Source organism: Varroa destructor, unplaced genomic scaffold, assembly GCF_002443255.2.
Source record: "Varroa destructor unplaced genomic scaffold, Vdes_3.0 BEIS01000003.1, whole genome shotgun sequence".
Lineage (NCBI taxonomy): Eukaryota > Metazoa > Arthropoda > Arachnida > Mesostigmata > Varroidae > Varroa > Varroa destructor.
Genome location: NW_019211456.1, coordinates 13,496,592 through 13,514,049, shown reverse-complemented (window position 1 = coordinate 13,514,049; position 17,458 = coordinate 13,496,592). Strand labels below are relative to the sequence as shown.

Genomic DNA, 17,458 nt, shown 5'->3' with positions numbered 1-17,458 from the left:
TGTTTGACTCCCTTGGCTATCGAATGTTTCGGAGGCCACGGAATGACCATGGTCACAACATGGAATAAATAGCTGTCATTGCAACGGTGTTTCATCTAGAGAGAGTTCGCTGAACTGACACGCTGAATAGGATCAGACCGGGACAGTGTCGGCGTTTACGTAGAAAAATTAGACGAGCTTGCTTATCTGGTACACACCATTGGCATCGAAAACTATACCGTGTACAGCTAACTTAATGTATTTTGTTTGATGCCACTGAGTACTGCAGCTTGTATATGATGCAAAATAAATACTGATAGGGGAAAAGCAACGCCGTGTTTGGCTAAGTCGGAAAGATCGCGCAGCACGACGCCAATGGAAAAAAAACTATACAAATATAAAAGTGTATATATAAGTAATATGCAGATTATAATATGGTCGAACTAGGTACAAGCGACTGGGGGTTAACTATGCGGACTGGGTCAGTTGACTGCGAAATCACGAATAGTTTGTGTATGGACAGGCGGTCTGTCCGAAACAGCCATATCATAAGCAGACTTAGAGATCTTATTCAGGTCTTTGATAACTGAATTTAACAATCAATCAGTCATTCAAACTGTGCTATATTTGTTCATCTTTCGTAGAGACTGATCCTTGAGCCAGTCGGCAATGGTCTTCGCGTTTAATTCAGCTGCCATAACGGTTTACAATAGTCCCTATCGTCAATGACCTTATGCACTTGCGGTGGCAGGGTCGGTCTTGTTTCTAACTCCTTCAAATGGATCTATTGTGAAGCTAAATACGGTAGCCGCAACACCGCGTAACCTAGCAGTGATCGAATACTTAACCTCGGGCGATAAATAATAATTCAAACGCGATCGTGGTAGCCAGAGAGCGTGGTCGTTGACAAGGCCAGCGAAAACAAGGCTCCCTTACCTGACCGTATTAGGAAATCCGAAAGAAACTATTGGCTAGCTAAAGCAAACACAAACCTGGGAGAATACGAACCTTGACTTATACACGAAAAAAACTATAATAACATAATTAGAATCGGCCATTCAGAGAGAACATGCATAGTTGACAATAACTATTTACACTTTAATATCCCAGTGCAGCATGACAAACTTTTTCAGCCAACAGTTATTATCTATTGACAGTAAAGGTCAGACTAAATAGGCAAGTCCTGCATTGCCGGCTCGCCTAAGAGAGTGCGATGTTTTTTTGGCGTAGAGTAACACGTTACTATTTTTGAATAATGTTGTCAGAATTCTAGATGAAGTCTTCATGCACATACTGGACAAAGCGTACGGTGTACAAATTGCTTTGCTTCGTACAACTTCTTTTTTAAACTTTGTGCTTCCATTAACTGTTAAGTTGATGACAGTTTACGTAGAGCCGCTACTGAAACGGAGATTTACCACATATCTGAGCACCCTGAACAATAGGACGATGGGTCGTTTCGCCTTTGCTTGTCAATGCAGAATCTTGCTGAAGTAAAATTTGACTGTAAAGCGGAATGTTTTGCTAACTGTGAAAAGCTAAAAGCAGACTTTTGTAAAAAAAAAAAAGACTAGCTTTCTGGTAATAATTGATTACTAACAATTCAGGTAATTTACTTTTAAGAGGATCATAAAGCACTTTCGTGACGATGATCGGAGCGGGTCAAGATGAGCTATGATATGACATATTGTACGAACATTAGACAAATGTACCAATTCGAGTCCAGATGGTGTTCGGGAAGGTGCGCATATCATATCGGTGTTGTCTCTTTATTACATTTATCTAATGAAGCATAAACTGATCGTGTATATTTTAAAATATCTAAGTAAACATTTAAAGTATCTATAAGTAAACATTGGGAGGGAATAAGTTGAACCTTATCAATTCGGAAATTCTTAGTGAGAACTATCGATGTGGATATATCGAATGAAGCAAGTAGACATATAGATATATATGTATATATATATATATATATATATATACATGTCTATATATATATATGTATACATGTCTATATATATATATATATACGTGTCTATATATATATATATATATACACATATAAATTCATATTTCTTCGAGGTTCAGAAAACAGAGCAAATAAAAAGCACGTTTTGGCCGTTCAGTTTTGGCTCTCGACCATAAGCAATGGAATATTCGTGTAAATATAGTTCCATACATTGGAACATTACCTAATTATATTTATTTATGCTGTCCTTATAGCGCTATGTCAAACTTCAGCTCAACGTTTGCAATTCTACAAAGGCCACGTTACTCTAGAAAACCTAAAATCCGCAGTCGACGTCACATTTCATCATTGATGTTGAAATGATTTACTGCAAGTTCTCTCTCGTGTTAGCCAAGAATCCTTTTACTTAGTCATGTTTTTCTTGATATATGGCTCTGCGGGGCTTGCTCAGACCCTCGGCGTGGTAACAAACCAAGCTGGCCTTTAAATCCCGGTTTCTCTCCGCTGTTTTGCCATGGTTACTAGCGCCGGTACACACAAATTGCCCATGTTGAGTTAGCAATGTTTGCGGTGATTCGGAAATGCCGTGACCACGTCAACTACCAACAGTCAGGCTCTAGTGACGGTGTGCTTCGCCCAGCGCGTTTTCCGCTGTCGTGGCGGCTCCCGCTACCGAAGTAGCTGTAACACTCAGACTCGGCCTACATATAGTACTTACGCCGATTAGGCAACATGTCCCTTGTTGGAGGGCGGTGGCGACGGGTGTACCCAATAGCCGTGGCCAGGAACCGAGAAAACTTGCCGTTGCTTCGTAGCTTCGAGCCTTTCAACCGCCCCTTACCTTCGGCCTTTTGCGGGCTCACAACTTCACAGGTCGCGGTACATTCGGCAGAACGGGATATATGTATGAGAAAACAAGACGGACGGGTGAATGCGCGAATAAAAGAACGACTGAGAAGCAAAGCGGCCATTTTGTACCATCGGAGAAGTTGCTGGGTGAGATGTGTAGCTCTAGGGAAGGGAGCCGGCAACGAATAGGAAAAAAGACAGAGCTACGAGGTGAGACGATCTCTGTGAACTCGCGAAGGTAGATAGCGACAAGAGCAAAGAAGGGGGCTAAAGTTGCAAGGCTGACTAGTTGGAAAGCAGCTAGCTGCCTGTTGGCTGGGGTCGACCGAGTGAAGCAGAGAGCAAGTCGCCACGGGTAACCAAGCCTTTCTGTTGTTACGGGCAACAGAAGCAGAACCAGTGGTTGCTACTGCTCCTTTCAAGAGGTGGGAGGGGGTGCGGGGCGCATGTGTTCGTCTGCTAGTCGCTGGGTCTGGTGGTGACGATAGTTGTGGTGGCGGGTTATGCTGATGGCATCATTCTGTTAGCCCTGTACTAGTCTTGGCGTGGCAGCCATAGTCTTTCTTTGCGGTAAGGCTTGGTAGGTGGGTAGATAAAGCTTAGGGCGGAGAAGGCAGTGAAGGAGGCTAAGGAGAGGTAAAGGAAAAGAAAGAAAGATGGAATGCCGTGCTTCCTAGCTTAGCCGATCGAGGGCAGATGGTGACGCCCAATCGAGATGTTAGGGAAACAGGATGTTAGGATGGGACAGAGAGTGCGAAACGGGGAAGTGGGCTGGGTTCGGGGGGTAATGATCGTGGGAAATGTGCCACTGACCCCGGCTAGGTTAGCAACGTTGCCTTCAGCGTTTGCCCCTTGCCACTGCTACTGCTGATACGAGTCCCAGATCCAGAAGACCACCAGCAATCAACCGAATCCACTGCAAGCAAATGAAGACTCCGAACGGCTATAGCGCTATACGATCATGCCATCGCTGTCGATACCTTTTAAGCGGAATAATACAATTTACATTAAGTAACTACAGTTCAAAAGTTAAACTGCAAGTAGGTTTAAAGGAATGAATTAGAATTCTATTGTAAGTTTATCCTGTCGTTGAATTCTCAAGTGATATACATGTCGATAGTAATAGCTCTTATTGATTAAAACAAGAGGCAGAGCCCTTAGGTAGACAACGCCAGCTACTGACGCAGCAGCAGCTAAAACTACGGACGCTTTAATGTGTCATACACGTATCTATAAAGATTACCGTCCTACCGTTTCTAGTATATGTTTGTCATAATTAATCATATGCGTGATCCTCAGTAGCGACTGAAGGTAGGCGGCAACAGCCAGCAAGTTCTAAGAAGATATGAATGATAGATAGCAATGTAAATGAGTTCATCTATTCAAAATATAAACGAAGATAAATAAAAAGGCAGGCGAGGATCCTTCTAGAACATTATATGCATACTCTTTCTAAACTATAGGTAGCCATAAAGAGGTTACTTTGATGAGCAGTACTCAACGCGTTCTCTCACGCCAATCTACGACTTGCAAAACCCTTCCCCGTTTCCCGTGCCTATACATTCATTTCTTTGCAGATTCTATGGTTGCATTCAATGTGATAATGACAGCGGCAAAGAAATCTACATCCACGAAAATGTTCTTTTTGCTGCCGTACATCTGTACACGATACTTATGGTACAGGTAGAATTTCGCTTGTACTGCTATTATTTCTATGGAAATCACGGCCGCCAACTAGATTTTTCAGTAAAATACTATTTAACTAATGATGCGCTAGGCGTCAAATTTGAGAGATTCAGAGATAGAAGATGTCGCCTTATTTCGTCTCAATGTCTCTCATATCCGCATGTGTTTGTCTCTGTTGCTCACAAGTGCGGTGTTTATTGACACTTTGCTTAGGTCTGTCTTTACTGCCTCTTTCCTGTATTTATCCGTTGGTTGGCTTCGGTTCGTCGCCCTGCCAAGCACCACCCCCTGCATCAAAGCCTGCTGCTGCTGCCCCTCAGGGAATGTAGCTATCACTCCCACGGCTCACTGAGGTTGCGGAAATCCGCTTGCTCTTGTTCACTTCAGTGCACTTTCGTCAACCAACCTACAAAGGACGAGTGTCCGATCCAGGATAGGACTACCTGTCTGTGTTGCCTTTGATGTTCAGCAGCGGGCGTCGCCACAGGATATTTCCGCGATACTTTTGCAAGCTTGCTTTGACATTGCGGTAGACAGAGGATGGCCTGCATGGAACGAATCTTGTGGTAGGTGGAAAGTGTGACACAAGTTCGTTCGCTAGAGTTGTCAATAATTGATGTTGCTGCTATTCGTCATGTGTCAGTTGGCTCAGATGTCGGACCTTGGGGCAGGCGTCCTAAATACACTGGGGACATTTAGGACGGCCTGCCAATTGCCGGACTTGTTGGTATCTCGCGCTCAAATTTCGACACGAAATTCCCTTTCTACTTTCGTAGGCTGCCAGAAACGACGGATATGATGGTCAAATCAATTGTGCTTCCATCAATGACGCCTCAGAAACGTTTCTGGTTCAAGTGGTTTAGTTTTAGAGCAGTTTTTAACATTTTTTTTTCTACCAAAGCTATTTTCTTTTAAATTTCAAAAGTAGATTTAGAAAAAAAATATTAAATTACAAACCACTCTACTTTCCCACTCACGGATCTAATATCGAATTAAACATTTTTGACGTTCACCTATCTTTAATGAGTAACCGAATACCGCGCCGTAAATTATCATCGATCGATAAAGGAGCTTCACGTTTGCAACGCTAGGGGCGTTTGCTTTAACCTTCGCATAGCTGTTCCATATTAATTACCTTACAATATGGCATCCATGAAATGCGCCTTAATCGGAGGCTCAAAATACAAGAACGTTTTTAGTGCCGTTTCGACTTGTCAGCAGTCCGAACTCTAGGTACGACGAGGCTATATCGAGCGGATAGGCAGACAAAATGACTCTGTCGCTAATCTCTGTTTAATTGTCTTCCATTTGTATTTGTCTAAAACTCTCGGTACTGTTAACGCGCACGATACGTTGAATTAAGTTAAGAATACATGTTTGTATTTGTTCAAACGTATTTAATCAAAGAACGAAACTAGTATCATCCTAAGCCTTTTTTTGATCTCGAGATCTATGTGCCCTTCCGAATCGGTTCGCTTACCACTAAATCTGGCTAGCTTTGCCCTTTCAAAATAACAATAAATGCCTATAGCTCCCGAACATACAAAAATAAAATGGCGATTACATCTCACTGTCACCAGTAGCCTATCAGTTTATTTAATATCGTTATTATCAATGTAACAACACGAAAAACTTTATTAAATATATTGATAAGATAGATCGTAATTATCAGCTCTTCTAGTCGTATGCGTAGTAGAGAATACAATATGTTAGCAAACACATTCGGAAATAACAAAACACTTTTGTCCAGTCATACAACATAGACGATAACAGTATTATATCACCGTTACACAGAAGATGAATACAATTGCGTTTCTATTACAACTAGCATTTCAGTTTTCTATTTAAATATATATATATATATATAGGTAGGGAACCGCTGAGTGATACAGACAAAGTTAACTGGTTGCCTTCAAGGTCGATAACATCAACGAAGTCACCTTCACTTGAGCTCTTACCGCTAACTCATGCGTAAAACCGGTTGTGCATAATCTACGTTTGGCATACTTCATAGATTTAGCTTCTTTTTACAGGGAAACGATTTGTCATAGACCTTGTCAAAATCCCAGATTGCTCCTGACCCTTTCTTGTGTCATCCAAAATCAAGAAGAGAAATATTTCAACTAAGCAAAATTCCACACAATTTTGAAGTGGATCATATGAGGCTCATGACGAATGAAACTCTAAATCACGTATAGCTGGTCGGATATCGAATATTGGTGATATTCGCTCGACTGGAACCTATCTTCTAGGAACGCTTGCTAAGGGATGCTCACACGAAACCTAGGATGATGCACCGGATGAACGTTCTCGGTGCGTTTCATATAAACAATCGATCCGGACGAGAACAGGCATCCAATTCTTTGTCTCTAACGTATTTTGCTAAATGCAGGCAGTGCTTGCTCTGACAAATAATTAAAAATAGCACAAAGCTGATTAGATTGTGATACTCGAGTTAGCTCAAACTATTACAGTGCAATAAACCATACGCCAAACGGCCATAGTGCACATTTGACAATTCATGATCCATTTACACCAGATTAAATAGTTGGTAACACTGATCGAGATCGCGAAGCGACTGGGCTGTACGCTCAAATGCCGACGTACGCAGCGAACAACTTGCTTACCACCGATTTCGAGTTGCCCTTGGGTTTCGTTCCTGGCGGAGGCAAAAGTTTTTTGCAGACAGGATTCGTGTCGTAACCTTGGCACATGATGTCGATAAGGTTAGACGATGCCATACGCACCAATATGTGACCATATTGGACAGCCTTCTCGCCACAGCGCCCTGCAACCGCACCCGTCAAACAGTTTTGATAACGCATATAAGTACAGCACGCGGTCGAGATTCGATCCTGAAATTTGGCCTCTTCAATTTTCTCAAAACCTGTCCGCGCATCCTGAAGACACTTCTTGCCCTCGGGCATAGCGCGAGCGATGCATGGGGCATGCTTCAGATAGTCATTGCGAAGCCGGTCGCCACGTTTACAGAATTTCGAGCTCAGCTCCTTGGCGCCTTCGATGCCAAAGTTTAACAGCTCACGATGCAGGGGCGTCATGCATTTTCTCGTGTAATTGAAGAAGCACTCCTTAGCGTCCTCGAATAGGTTACAGTACCGATCGATTTCGTGTTCCGTTGTGGCAACTTTGTTGAACGCGACCGAAGACACGGCGCAAATGTCGAGTTCGCGTAAATGACATGACTGGGTGTTAGCTTCACTCGTAAATAGGGTCAGCGCAATTAGTGTGCACGTCGAAAAGCTGAACACCTTTGTATACATGTTCTGTAGTGGCTGATATGCCTAATTGTTTCAATTCGTAATGACTCCGACGTTAGTAATGTACTGCTGTAGCACAATCTATCTCATGCAGTGGGCGTTTGGGCCAGGGATGCTTTGAACTTAGCTTATATAGATAGCTACGGGCAGTAGTTGGGATGGGCGAGGGATCTGACGACGTGGGGTGGTTGCCTAACGTTGTACTACTGCCTCAGAAGAGAACTGAATAACAGCAGGCTGATTAGACCCAGCCGCACAGTGAATACCGTATGCATAGGAGACCTGTGGCTGCGAGGGCGTCACAGCATCATCGTAAGCCGCTGCGTTCCCATCGGGGGCTCCCCCTGGAACCACAGCCACTATTACAGCTGTCGCTGCTGATACCTCTTCCAGTACACAAACATTGTAGAACGAAGATGATGCTGCATATCGTCACTTGTTGTTGTCCTGTTAAGTCCTGTCGAGATATATTTGCGGCGCTTTGTCCATAGATAGACTAGATGGTCAGTGGCCTTTGTCAGCCCTTAGTCGTGATGATCAGGGGGTGATGTTGATGATGTTAGTAATGGTAAGGGCGGTGACGGCGACGTCATCATTAACGACCGTCGCAGCAGCGGAGGTACCAACGGACAGGATTGCAAGCGACAGCGTCTACTGTTCATCGTCTTATCAACCATACCTTTGTAGAGGTACCCAGTAATACTGTTATCATAACACAATATGTAATTTCATAATGTGCGCGAAATTTCCCGACCTCATATCGCCAATGCGGCTCAGAATCGTAAACCAGCACTGCCCAATATTCAACTATGGCATTTTGGAAATGTAAACATCGTCCAGACATTATTGCCCACCTCGGTCTGCCCTTCCACCTACAACAGCGCTGGTAAAGCGTTGACGTCAATGAAAAACAACCTCTTCGTTGAGCTATTGCTTATTTACCGCAGTGAGACATCCCGTTGCGTTGTTCTTTTATATATATATAATAACGGCTCGACTGTCACCCATCGTATTGTTTACTAATCTAGATTCGAGGGCTGGTTGCCACCGGGACGCTATTGTCAGCGTCGTTGTTTGTCTGCATGTCAGTCCGACGGACCGTCCATAACCGACATGCCGGTACTTTGTTTCACTGCCAGTACAATATGGCGACGGCGTTGACAGTAATAATGCTTCCCGCAAAGCATCGAGGAGTGAGTCACAGCACGATTAAGACACGAGAGATATTAACCTGGCTATCTTGTCAACGGCTCACGATTTTGACTTTTGTACTTTACTTACGATACCTATAGAATATAGTTCGGCCTGTGATATTTTTTGAGCCATAGCTTCGCTGCCTTTTTTGGTAACGACTTTTTCACAATTCTACGAGTTTTAGTAGCAAACATAGAATTGTTATCGTATTATTTTAATGTCTATGACATTTAGCTGGTGAGAACGTTTAGTATATCATTTGAAATATCACTACATTTGCATCTGATACAGAGGCGATCAGCTCAAGTTTAAAAAAATCTCTATTATGATTGAATACGTCAGTTTAGACTTTGTGGCTGATTCCGTCTATTTCAATGAGCAGTTAGGGCAAGGCCGTAAAAATAATACTGGTTTAACATAAATAAAAAATGATTGTGCTACAAATACATTTAACAAAGCTTTTACAATTAACGCGCTAGGTATACGGTATTACCAAGATATGGTAAGGAAATCTGATATTTTGTCCAGCCATATATCTAAGTATAAACTGAAACAACCATGTATTGAAAGTCTTACATACTACGAGATTATATCCATAGATCTTATACAAGTACGATATATACAAAGAGCTAATAGACAAGTACGAGAGAAGTTATACCTCCTAAGATATAACACTGGCTGCATTCAGCCTTGGTAACGTTAATTGCATTATCTAGAAGATTCGGTTGACCGAAAGCCTTTCTTGTCAAACACCTCAATTTCATTAACCCATTCATCTGGCATTTCTATTAAAAAGGCTAACGTACATGATTTGACCTCTTTACAGGAAGGTGTAGCTACCTTCAATGTGAATGCAGAATTGACGAGTAAGGTAGTTTGATTGGGATAAAGAATAGCCAAATTTAAGAATTAACACATTGAACTAGTTATACTAAAGGCATAAGTTTGGCTCGCCCGTCGGATGAACACATCATTTCAGAGTCTTGTTTATTAGATCTCTAGGCAATGCCTGTACAGTGTCATAAAGTTCAGACGTCTATCACTTGTCAAGCCGGTACTTTTCACCAATGAAAACATTACGAATAAGAAGCGCATCCAGATGGTACCCACAGGGGCGATTTTAGTAGGTGACAAATCTTGACCCCCATGTCGTTCCATACCATACCGAACATCGCTGTTTGCAAGCACAAGAGCCTCGGTTCGTTCGGACAAAGGCGCCGTTGAATTCGCGGGAAAAACCCTATGACGCAATGGCAGCAAATAAACTGTTACATTTGACGTTGTCCGCGAATGAATGTTATCCAGCGTTGTTGGAGGCCAATGATATCTTTAAGTCTACGTCGTTCGCGAAAATATAACGATGACGACGTCTGAGAAGAAGAAGAAGATATCATGATTTATCACCGCCATCAGCAGCTAAATCTTCAACATCAAAAGTACGAGTATTATTGAAGAATAACTTTTCTCTGCTACTGCCTCGATGACAGCGATATCGCAGCGGGGGCTCTGCATTGGCAAGAGGGTGCCAAGAAGGTGATGAAGATACTGGTCACTCTAACTACAAGGCTGGGCGTCGATTGCTGCTACTATTGCGAAGAAGACTAGCACAAATGAAACAAGAATCATTAAACTGGTCGCACATAAGGGCGGCCTCCCACCCGTCATGCATTGGCCACATCGCTTAGCTTATGGATCAAGTATGTTTACGTGGATGACAATAACTACAGCTTGGACAGTATACATTTTCAGAAGGAAGTTATAAGGAATCATTGCCTCAAACTATAATACGTATTCGTTCAGTGACACTGAAGCATTCAGGAGAATGACAGCGTAGGAGGTCTAGCAATTAACATAGACTCATTGTTTCGGTGAAATCTATGGAGGCACAGGATTGACAGCAAGATGTTTGCAGTCGACGATTTTTCTCTCGTTCCCTCTCACCTTCCGTGATCATCTCAGAAGGGTTGATGCCCGTGACATAGCTTAACAGAGACAGTTGACAAAGTGCCGCATCGAATTTTTGCAAACCTGAAGAACTTTTCACTCTTTTTTTATGACGAGACGCATACTGGAACAATAAGGAGTTAATTAACGTCGTCCTGCCAGGATGGCCGTGATGACCCCGCTAACAAATTAGATACTAGTTAATGAAGTTAGACAGGATGAAGGACATTTGAGAAAAATGTTTTAGGAGTAGTTTATCTAGGAATAGGTTAACCAATTTAAAAAAAAAACAATCTGAAACATTCTATTAAAGGCCATTTGGGCAACTAAGTTTGCGCGGACCTTAGAACCGGTATAAGGAAATTATACCTTGTTTCAGCCAATCGTGGATATTTACAAATAGTCATTGATGCTTGTCTTTCTCATTGTTCGGCTTTTCTTCCACGGGGCTGTAAATAGATACAAAAGAAATAATATCGATGGTTGCTGTCGCTTTGACTTCATTAATTAGAAACACCAGAAGGCCAGATTGTGTGATGGACAATTCTATCAGATAACGAATTGAGAAATAGTTGACACTGTAATCAAAGGACTTCCAGATTATCCGTGGCGTCTTTCAAGTAAACTCAATAAGCAGGAGGTAAAAAGCTGTTAATATCAAATAACATGTGTTCTCTGCTTATGGCCTCAAAGCTACAATGGCTATCGGATAGTCGCAATCGTGAGTCTCAAACAATTAGGTAATATTATATAATGTTAGAATTTAATAGCCAGATTTCAAGAAGTTTGAGAAAGATCTCTATATATTTGCATCTAAATTGATATTCACTAACTCGCAGATAGAATAGGTCGTCCCATTTCAATCATGGGAAGACGTCGCATAATTGATTTGAAGTAAAAATGAGGAACCTTAATCCTAAATGAAAATCAACGTCTTTTATGGAGCCGCCTGTAAGTGGTATTACAAGGCCTAATTTCTTTCAATAGCAGAAGTTATGCGAATCGTACGGACGCCCGGGGGCTTGATTGTTACGAATGAATAGGATAAAATTATGAATGAGCGAACGAAAAAAAAAACCGTTTTCTGAAGCGCCTACGGCTGTTAGAATTTTCTGAGATAGGTTCACCTTCCAGAAAGCTTCGTTGTCTAACGCGCCAAACGCGCTAAATGCCAGGTGCCAGTTATATTGTCCTATTCTAGTTCTAAATTGGATAGGCTACTAGAGCTATCCCTGCGAAGGAACATCAGAGTATCATTGATTTCGATTATTAATGAACATTCATGAACGTTCATTGACAAATAGACAATTCATTATTAAGGCAATTTAAAATTGCTCATTCTAACCTTGCCTAGAGTACCGTTGAATTGATATGCAGACACAACCCTAGACATCTCTAGATATATATTCTATTTTCGATCAAACAGCTAATTTTTTTTTGCAGCATTAGGAACTCCATTGCCACGCCGTAATGTAATAACAAATTACATGATTATTTTTACACGTGATGCTTTGCTTAACCCACTTCACCCCTTGAGAGAGCTGTCCGATAAATATGGATACGGTGACCATACAATGCACAGCCGCCATCAAGATACAGATGCGGACGCCAACAACACTATACACTGACCACATACAGGCACCTTCACCCAACGCTCACGACGACAATGAAAGATAAAATCGCGTCAGGGCAGCAACAGCGACTAGGTGACGATGGAGACGCGACAGATTTCACCCTTTTAACCCTGAAACGCGTCTCGCTCCAATAGACGCGCATTGTTAGTCGCTTGACTCCGGTAATAAATTATTTTGGCAATTGCCACCACGAACAATGAACCTGGTAAAAGTGATATCCAATCCGCAACTGGTCGCGAGGTGTCGCTCCATTTAACGAAACGAAAAAGAACAAAAGAGTCCAACAGTCGTACATTATTTGGACATGAAACGATGCAGTCATTTTTACGGTTAAAGGTGGTCTACGACGTTATCTCGCTCAATGAGACTCGCTGTTATAACAGAAAATAACAATAATTATAGATACGTACGCTGGCATCGCTCGGTGAGGTATAAATAGTTAGCCACGTACCCTTGAATTATAAATGTGCTATATATAGACGGCTACGGTGACAAACTAAGCAGACAGTCTACCGGATACTTCACAAAGGTGAGACGAAAGTTCATACTATACTTTTATTAGTCGGATTAGGAGCATTGTATACCGGGACAAGCTGGCGGTACCTGCAGTGAATGCCACATTCGTGTAATACGGTTTTTTTTTTAACTAGAAGTTACCGACGTGCCATGAATATTAAAACATTAATATAAGTAAGGCAGGTTATGCGTATTGTGGTTCTCAATAAAAGCAATAGATTTTTCACTCAGAAGTTTACGCGATCATTATACGAAAGCAATTTGTCAGCAACGAATTTCAGAACATGAAGCGGAACAAGATTTGCGGTACCTACGGGGTTTCTTCATTTCACTTGAGTGATATAATGCGTTTGAATGTATAGCTACACAGACAGACGCAACATGAACGTACAGATTTAGGCATGAACAACATTGCTCTTGTGCACATCCGTAGAGGAATTGTTCGGTATATCTAGGTGGTGGTAGAAATAGCCTAAAAGATCTCAGATTAACTTTATCTTACCTTATCTAACTTAAACTAAACTTATCTAACCTAAGTGCCTTAAGTAAGTCTGATAATGATTCTTCATTGTTGTCCATTCTGTTAGAACATTTTTTACAAATTCGTTTTCTCAGAAGTTAGTCATATGCACTAGACTGTAGACCGACCAAATCACGGAAAGTTTCTTCATGACAGATACTTTAATAAATAGAAATATGATTTGATGAGTGAATGAATTCACATCTGTTTGCCCGCCAGCTCGAAGTCGGCATGATACAAAATGCAACCAACATCACTTTCATACCACCATATGGAAAATGTACGAAAGACAGCTAGATACATCTTCCGTAGATAGGGTAATCCTCCCGACGATCTATGCTTAGACACCAAAAGTTGCGTAACGGTAGCCCTCACACGCACCTTGATTGAAGATGCCGGCGTCCACACAACGCGACTGAATGAAAAGTCATCGCTTAGACTATACGCGATGTAGCGGGCTTTCAACAGCTTTGCTATATGTTATCGTGCTGTTTTATTATAATAAGGCTTACCTAGTTGAAGTGTTGGCATATCGAGCGTTTCCATTGGAAAACGCTAAATAACATTCTATAGAAACGATCAATAGCACAACTGTCCCCAACAGCCAAGTAGTAGCGTCATCCTGATATACCGGGTCTGATGTGTAATAGCACAGATTCAATTGGCGAGTGAAGCTATTGAGCACATTTTCCAAATTTTTCTAAATAAAAAGTCGTATTAATACCAGTGAAGCTATCCTTTTGAGCGATTCTTGTATTTCATCTACGAAAATAGTTATTATTGCTTTGTTAATATTAGCAATCCCATGTACGAGAACACACACACACACACACACACACACACACACGCACGCCCGCGCGCAGCACATACTGGATATTTCGAAATTGTGCTTATTTAGATGCTCCTATGTAGCTTCATTTTTTGCCTTTCTACATGAATTAATTCAGTTTTGCCTTTTTCTTTTTTTTTTTTTTTTTTGTTAAAGTCAAATTCAGTAACACAGATCAGCAAATCAAAGTAGATACAGATTCCTGAAGTGTTATAGATTGAAGTAGATAAAAAAGAGCCTCAAGATCAAGATATTCATTTCGGGCTTTCGTAATAGGCTTTACAACTTTTGTTACTTATTTGGTTATCAATTACAGTTTTGATTGCTTACGCCTCGAAAGGTTTATCATTGGCATATTTGTAACTGCTGAAGTCTAGCGAAAAACACCGATGATGCCTCTATAAATGCTATCAATTTCTTATGTTGTCAGACAATATGAACATAAAGCCAAGACACTAACTTGGAAGGGCAAGTGACCACTCTACCGATTCGCATTTTGCCAAACCCTCGGAAACCATCGTATTGCACAATAACACGGACGTCATAGATATAATTAAATTTTAATAATGAAATGCAATTACCACAAATCTATGAAATATAGGCGACTTGTCATATGCTGACCATCATGATTTGAAACAAATCACCATGAATTGTTCATCGCGAGTGAATTATCTCTATGTTTCGAGTTTTCCCTCTGGTTATCGTCGTTAGGCGTCCGTCAAACGGCTAGCTCCGAGGAAGCGAATCATCTGTGTTAATGTAGTATGTTGATTGCATTTTTAGAGACTGATCATAACATTGTTAGCAATAAGCATAACTAGCACAGCGAGCTGTTGGTGAACTTATTTGAGCTTCAACAAAAACAATATTCGATTACTGCTGTGCAGTTAGGTGATTAATAGGGTTTATTAGAGCTACGAGTATATAGTAATTGGAAGTTGAAGACAAATGCGCAGCATTTATAGAAATTAAGCCACAATGTACCGTACTAATTTAACTAAACTCAGTAAAGCCAAAATGCCAAGATAGTTTATCGGAGCGAACCCAAACGCTAGCGATTGCCCGAACCGTAGTTGGTGATTATGATTTTAATATCTCAGATAGTATCGCACTAGTTTGCCGTTAAGGCAACAGACGTGACAGTACCCTATGCCGCACAGGTGTTGTTAAGTAGGCAGTCAGAGCGGAGTGAGCTGAATAAACGGGCAACGTCGCAAGGAGGTCACGTTCGAGTCGATCAGATGGTTTATGACGACTAACACACGCTACGCCAACAAAGTGTATCTACAGAAACGTCAAATAGCTAGACTAAAGCGGAGTTGGAGAAGGCGTCCGTTTCGCTTAGCTGTGATTGCAAAAGAAACCTGTGAAAAACGAACACGTTACCTTTGGAGTTATGTGTTTTTGATAGAAACAAGATGCCAGCTACTTCGAGGCGGCAGCTTTTGAACAAGCGAACGCACCTCAAGTTGTGCAAACTGGTGGTATAGTACAAACAGCGACAAGAGGATATGGACGGAGGGGCAGGTAAACCTAAGCCACTGAGCAAAAGCATTTGATTCTTCTTCTGTACTGGTAATGGCAGTTGTGTGTGCGCCTTTGCGGCCTGCAGTAAGTGCGCGTCAGAGTGCCTAAGGCGAAGAACCCTGTACAGTGTGTATGCCTTAGGTTAATATGGTCAAAAAATATGCCACTAGTGTCGGACTCAATTTCAACAGGACATAGAAAACAATTGTTGTGATTCGCTGCATATTTGCACGTCCGACCAAAGTGGTTTTTCAGAAGTTGCTCGACGAGCGGTGGGCTGGATACACCGGTCGGTCGGTTATTGCCATAAGCGATCTGAGCAAGCACATTTCGTACACGGAGATACTACACGTCACCGATCGCAACGCATTAACCTATAAATATAACATGGACATGTTGTGTCGACGTATGAATACGATTCTCACACAGGCGGTTCGCTGGTAGTCGGATGCGCATAGAGGGATTCTTTGAGATACGTTGATTGGCTATTGTATGGACTCAATAGACTTAACGGCATGTTGCTCAAGGAGACTACATTTGATCCGCATCGCCATTTTATGCTCGACTATGTCCGACCAATGTGTGAATGCAAGCACAGCTGGTATGGTACCATCGATAAGCGACAATAGCGGAAAGAACAATTCAACATTTTGCCAAGGTCAAGCTGGACAGCCGATATACGAATGTTGTGATGTTGATCAGAGGTAAGCTTAGTGTGCAGGGTTTTATCGCACATCTCTACTCAGTCTCGATAGCTGCATCGTTGGAGCTTGGGAATAAAATGTTTAGCATAACACTTGGTGCTGATCTAAGGGGTCCATCTTGGGCGACGACATCGCCATTATTATCAGCATGAAGACACTGTAGAACAAGAAGAAAAATTGCTGCCATAGCAGTACCATAATGACGATACTGTCTTCATTGTAGACGCGTTCTCGTCAGATACGATGAGCGTGCAAGGCGACTATAACTATTATCGGTTATCGAAAGCATGGATTTGTCACAGCCGTCAGCAACAACATCAGCATGGCCATCAACGGCAGAACGTTCTGCCTATCAAGGTAAGGGTAAGCAACTGATGCGACGACGCTGTCCCGCAACAACAGAAGAGTTGACACCAGCAGACCTGACGGGACCATCATGGCCCCGCGACACAAAGCGAATAGCATTCAAGAGACGCTACTTAGACGCCGAAGGTAGCATAAATGATTGTCCCATATACAGACTAGCAAATAAACTATTTGCATGTTCGAAGCTATATTCGAAATCTTCGTGTTCTCTCTTAAAATTTAAACAGTTTCGAAGAGTCATACAATAAAATTAAAAAAAAAAACTTAGTTTTTTACACTAAAGGCACTTGATTTTTTTAAATATTTTTGCCTTGCAACTTCAACGTTTGTCAGTCGTCAGAAAAAAAAATCCCTCTAACGTATCGCAGACATTTTTACACACTTTGGTTTTTTCCATGTGGATCTACAACACAGTGCAAATTTCTTATTCTCAATGGAAACTGACGTAATTACTTAGTTGTCG

General features: G+C 41.8%; 1 protein-coding gene and 2 long non-coding RNA genes across 3 annotated transcripts; 1 reads left to right on the top strand and 2 right to left on the bottom strand.

Moving 5' to 3' along the window:
- Window positions 1–6,048: 6,048 nt before the first annotated feature.
- On the bottom strand, window positions 6,049–7,905 carry LOC111247958 (uncharacterized). Its single transcript, XM_022799567.2, has one exon. It carries the CDS (start codon window positions 7,762–7,764, stop codon window positions 7,075–7,077), a length of 690 nt encoding a protein of 229 aa, XP_022655302.1. The 5' UTR covers window positions 7,765–7,905; the 3' UTR covers window positions 6,049–7,074.
- Window positions 7,906–9,905: 2,000 nt separating this feature from the next.
- LOC147756549 (uncharacterized) lies at window positions 9,906–12,253 on the bottom strand. Its single transcript, XR_015323658.1, has 4 exons — window positions 12,027–12,253; window positions 11,269–11,348; window positions 10,897–11,023; window positions 9,906–10,325 (listed from the first exon to the last, which is right to left on the bottom strand). It is a non-coding gene; the product is annotated as an uncharacterized LOC147756549 (long non-coding RNA).
- LOC147756548 (uncharacterized) lies at window positions 10,448–17,192 on the top strand. Its single transcript, XR_015323656.1, has 2 exons — window positions 10,448–16,629; window positions 16,853–17,192. It is a non-coding gene; the product is annotated as an uncharacterized LOC147756548 (long non-coding RNA).
- Window positions 17,193–17,458: the final 266 nt, after the last annotated feature.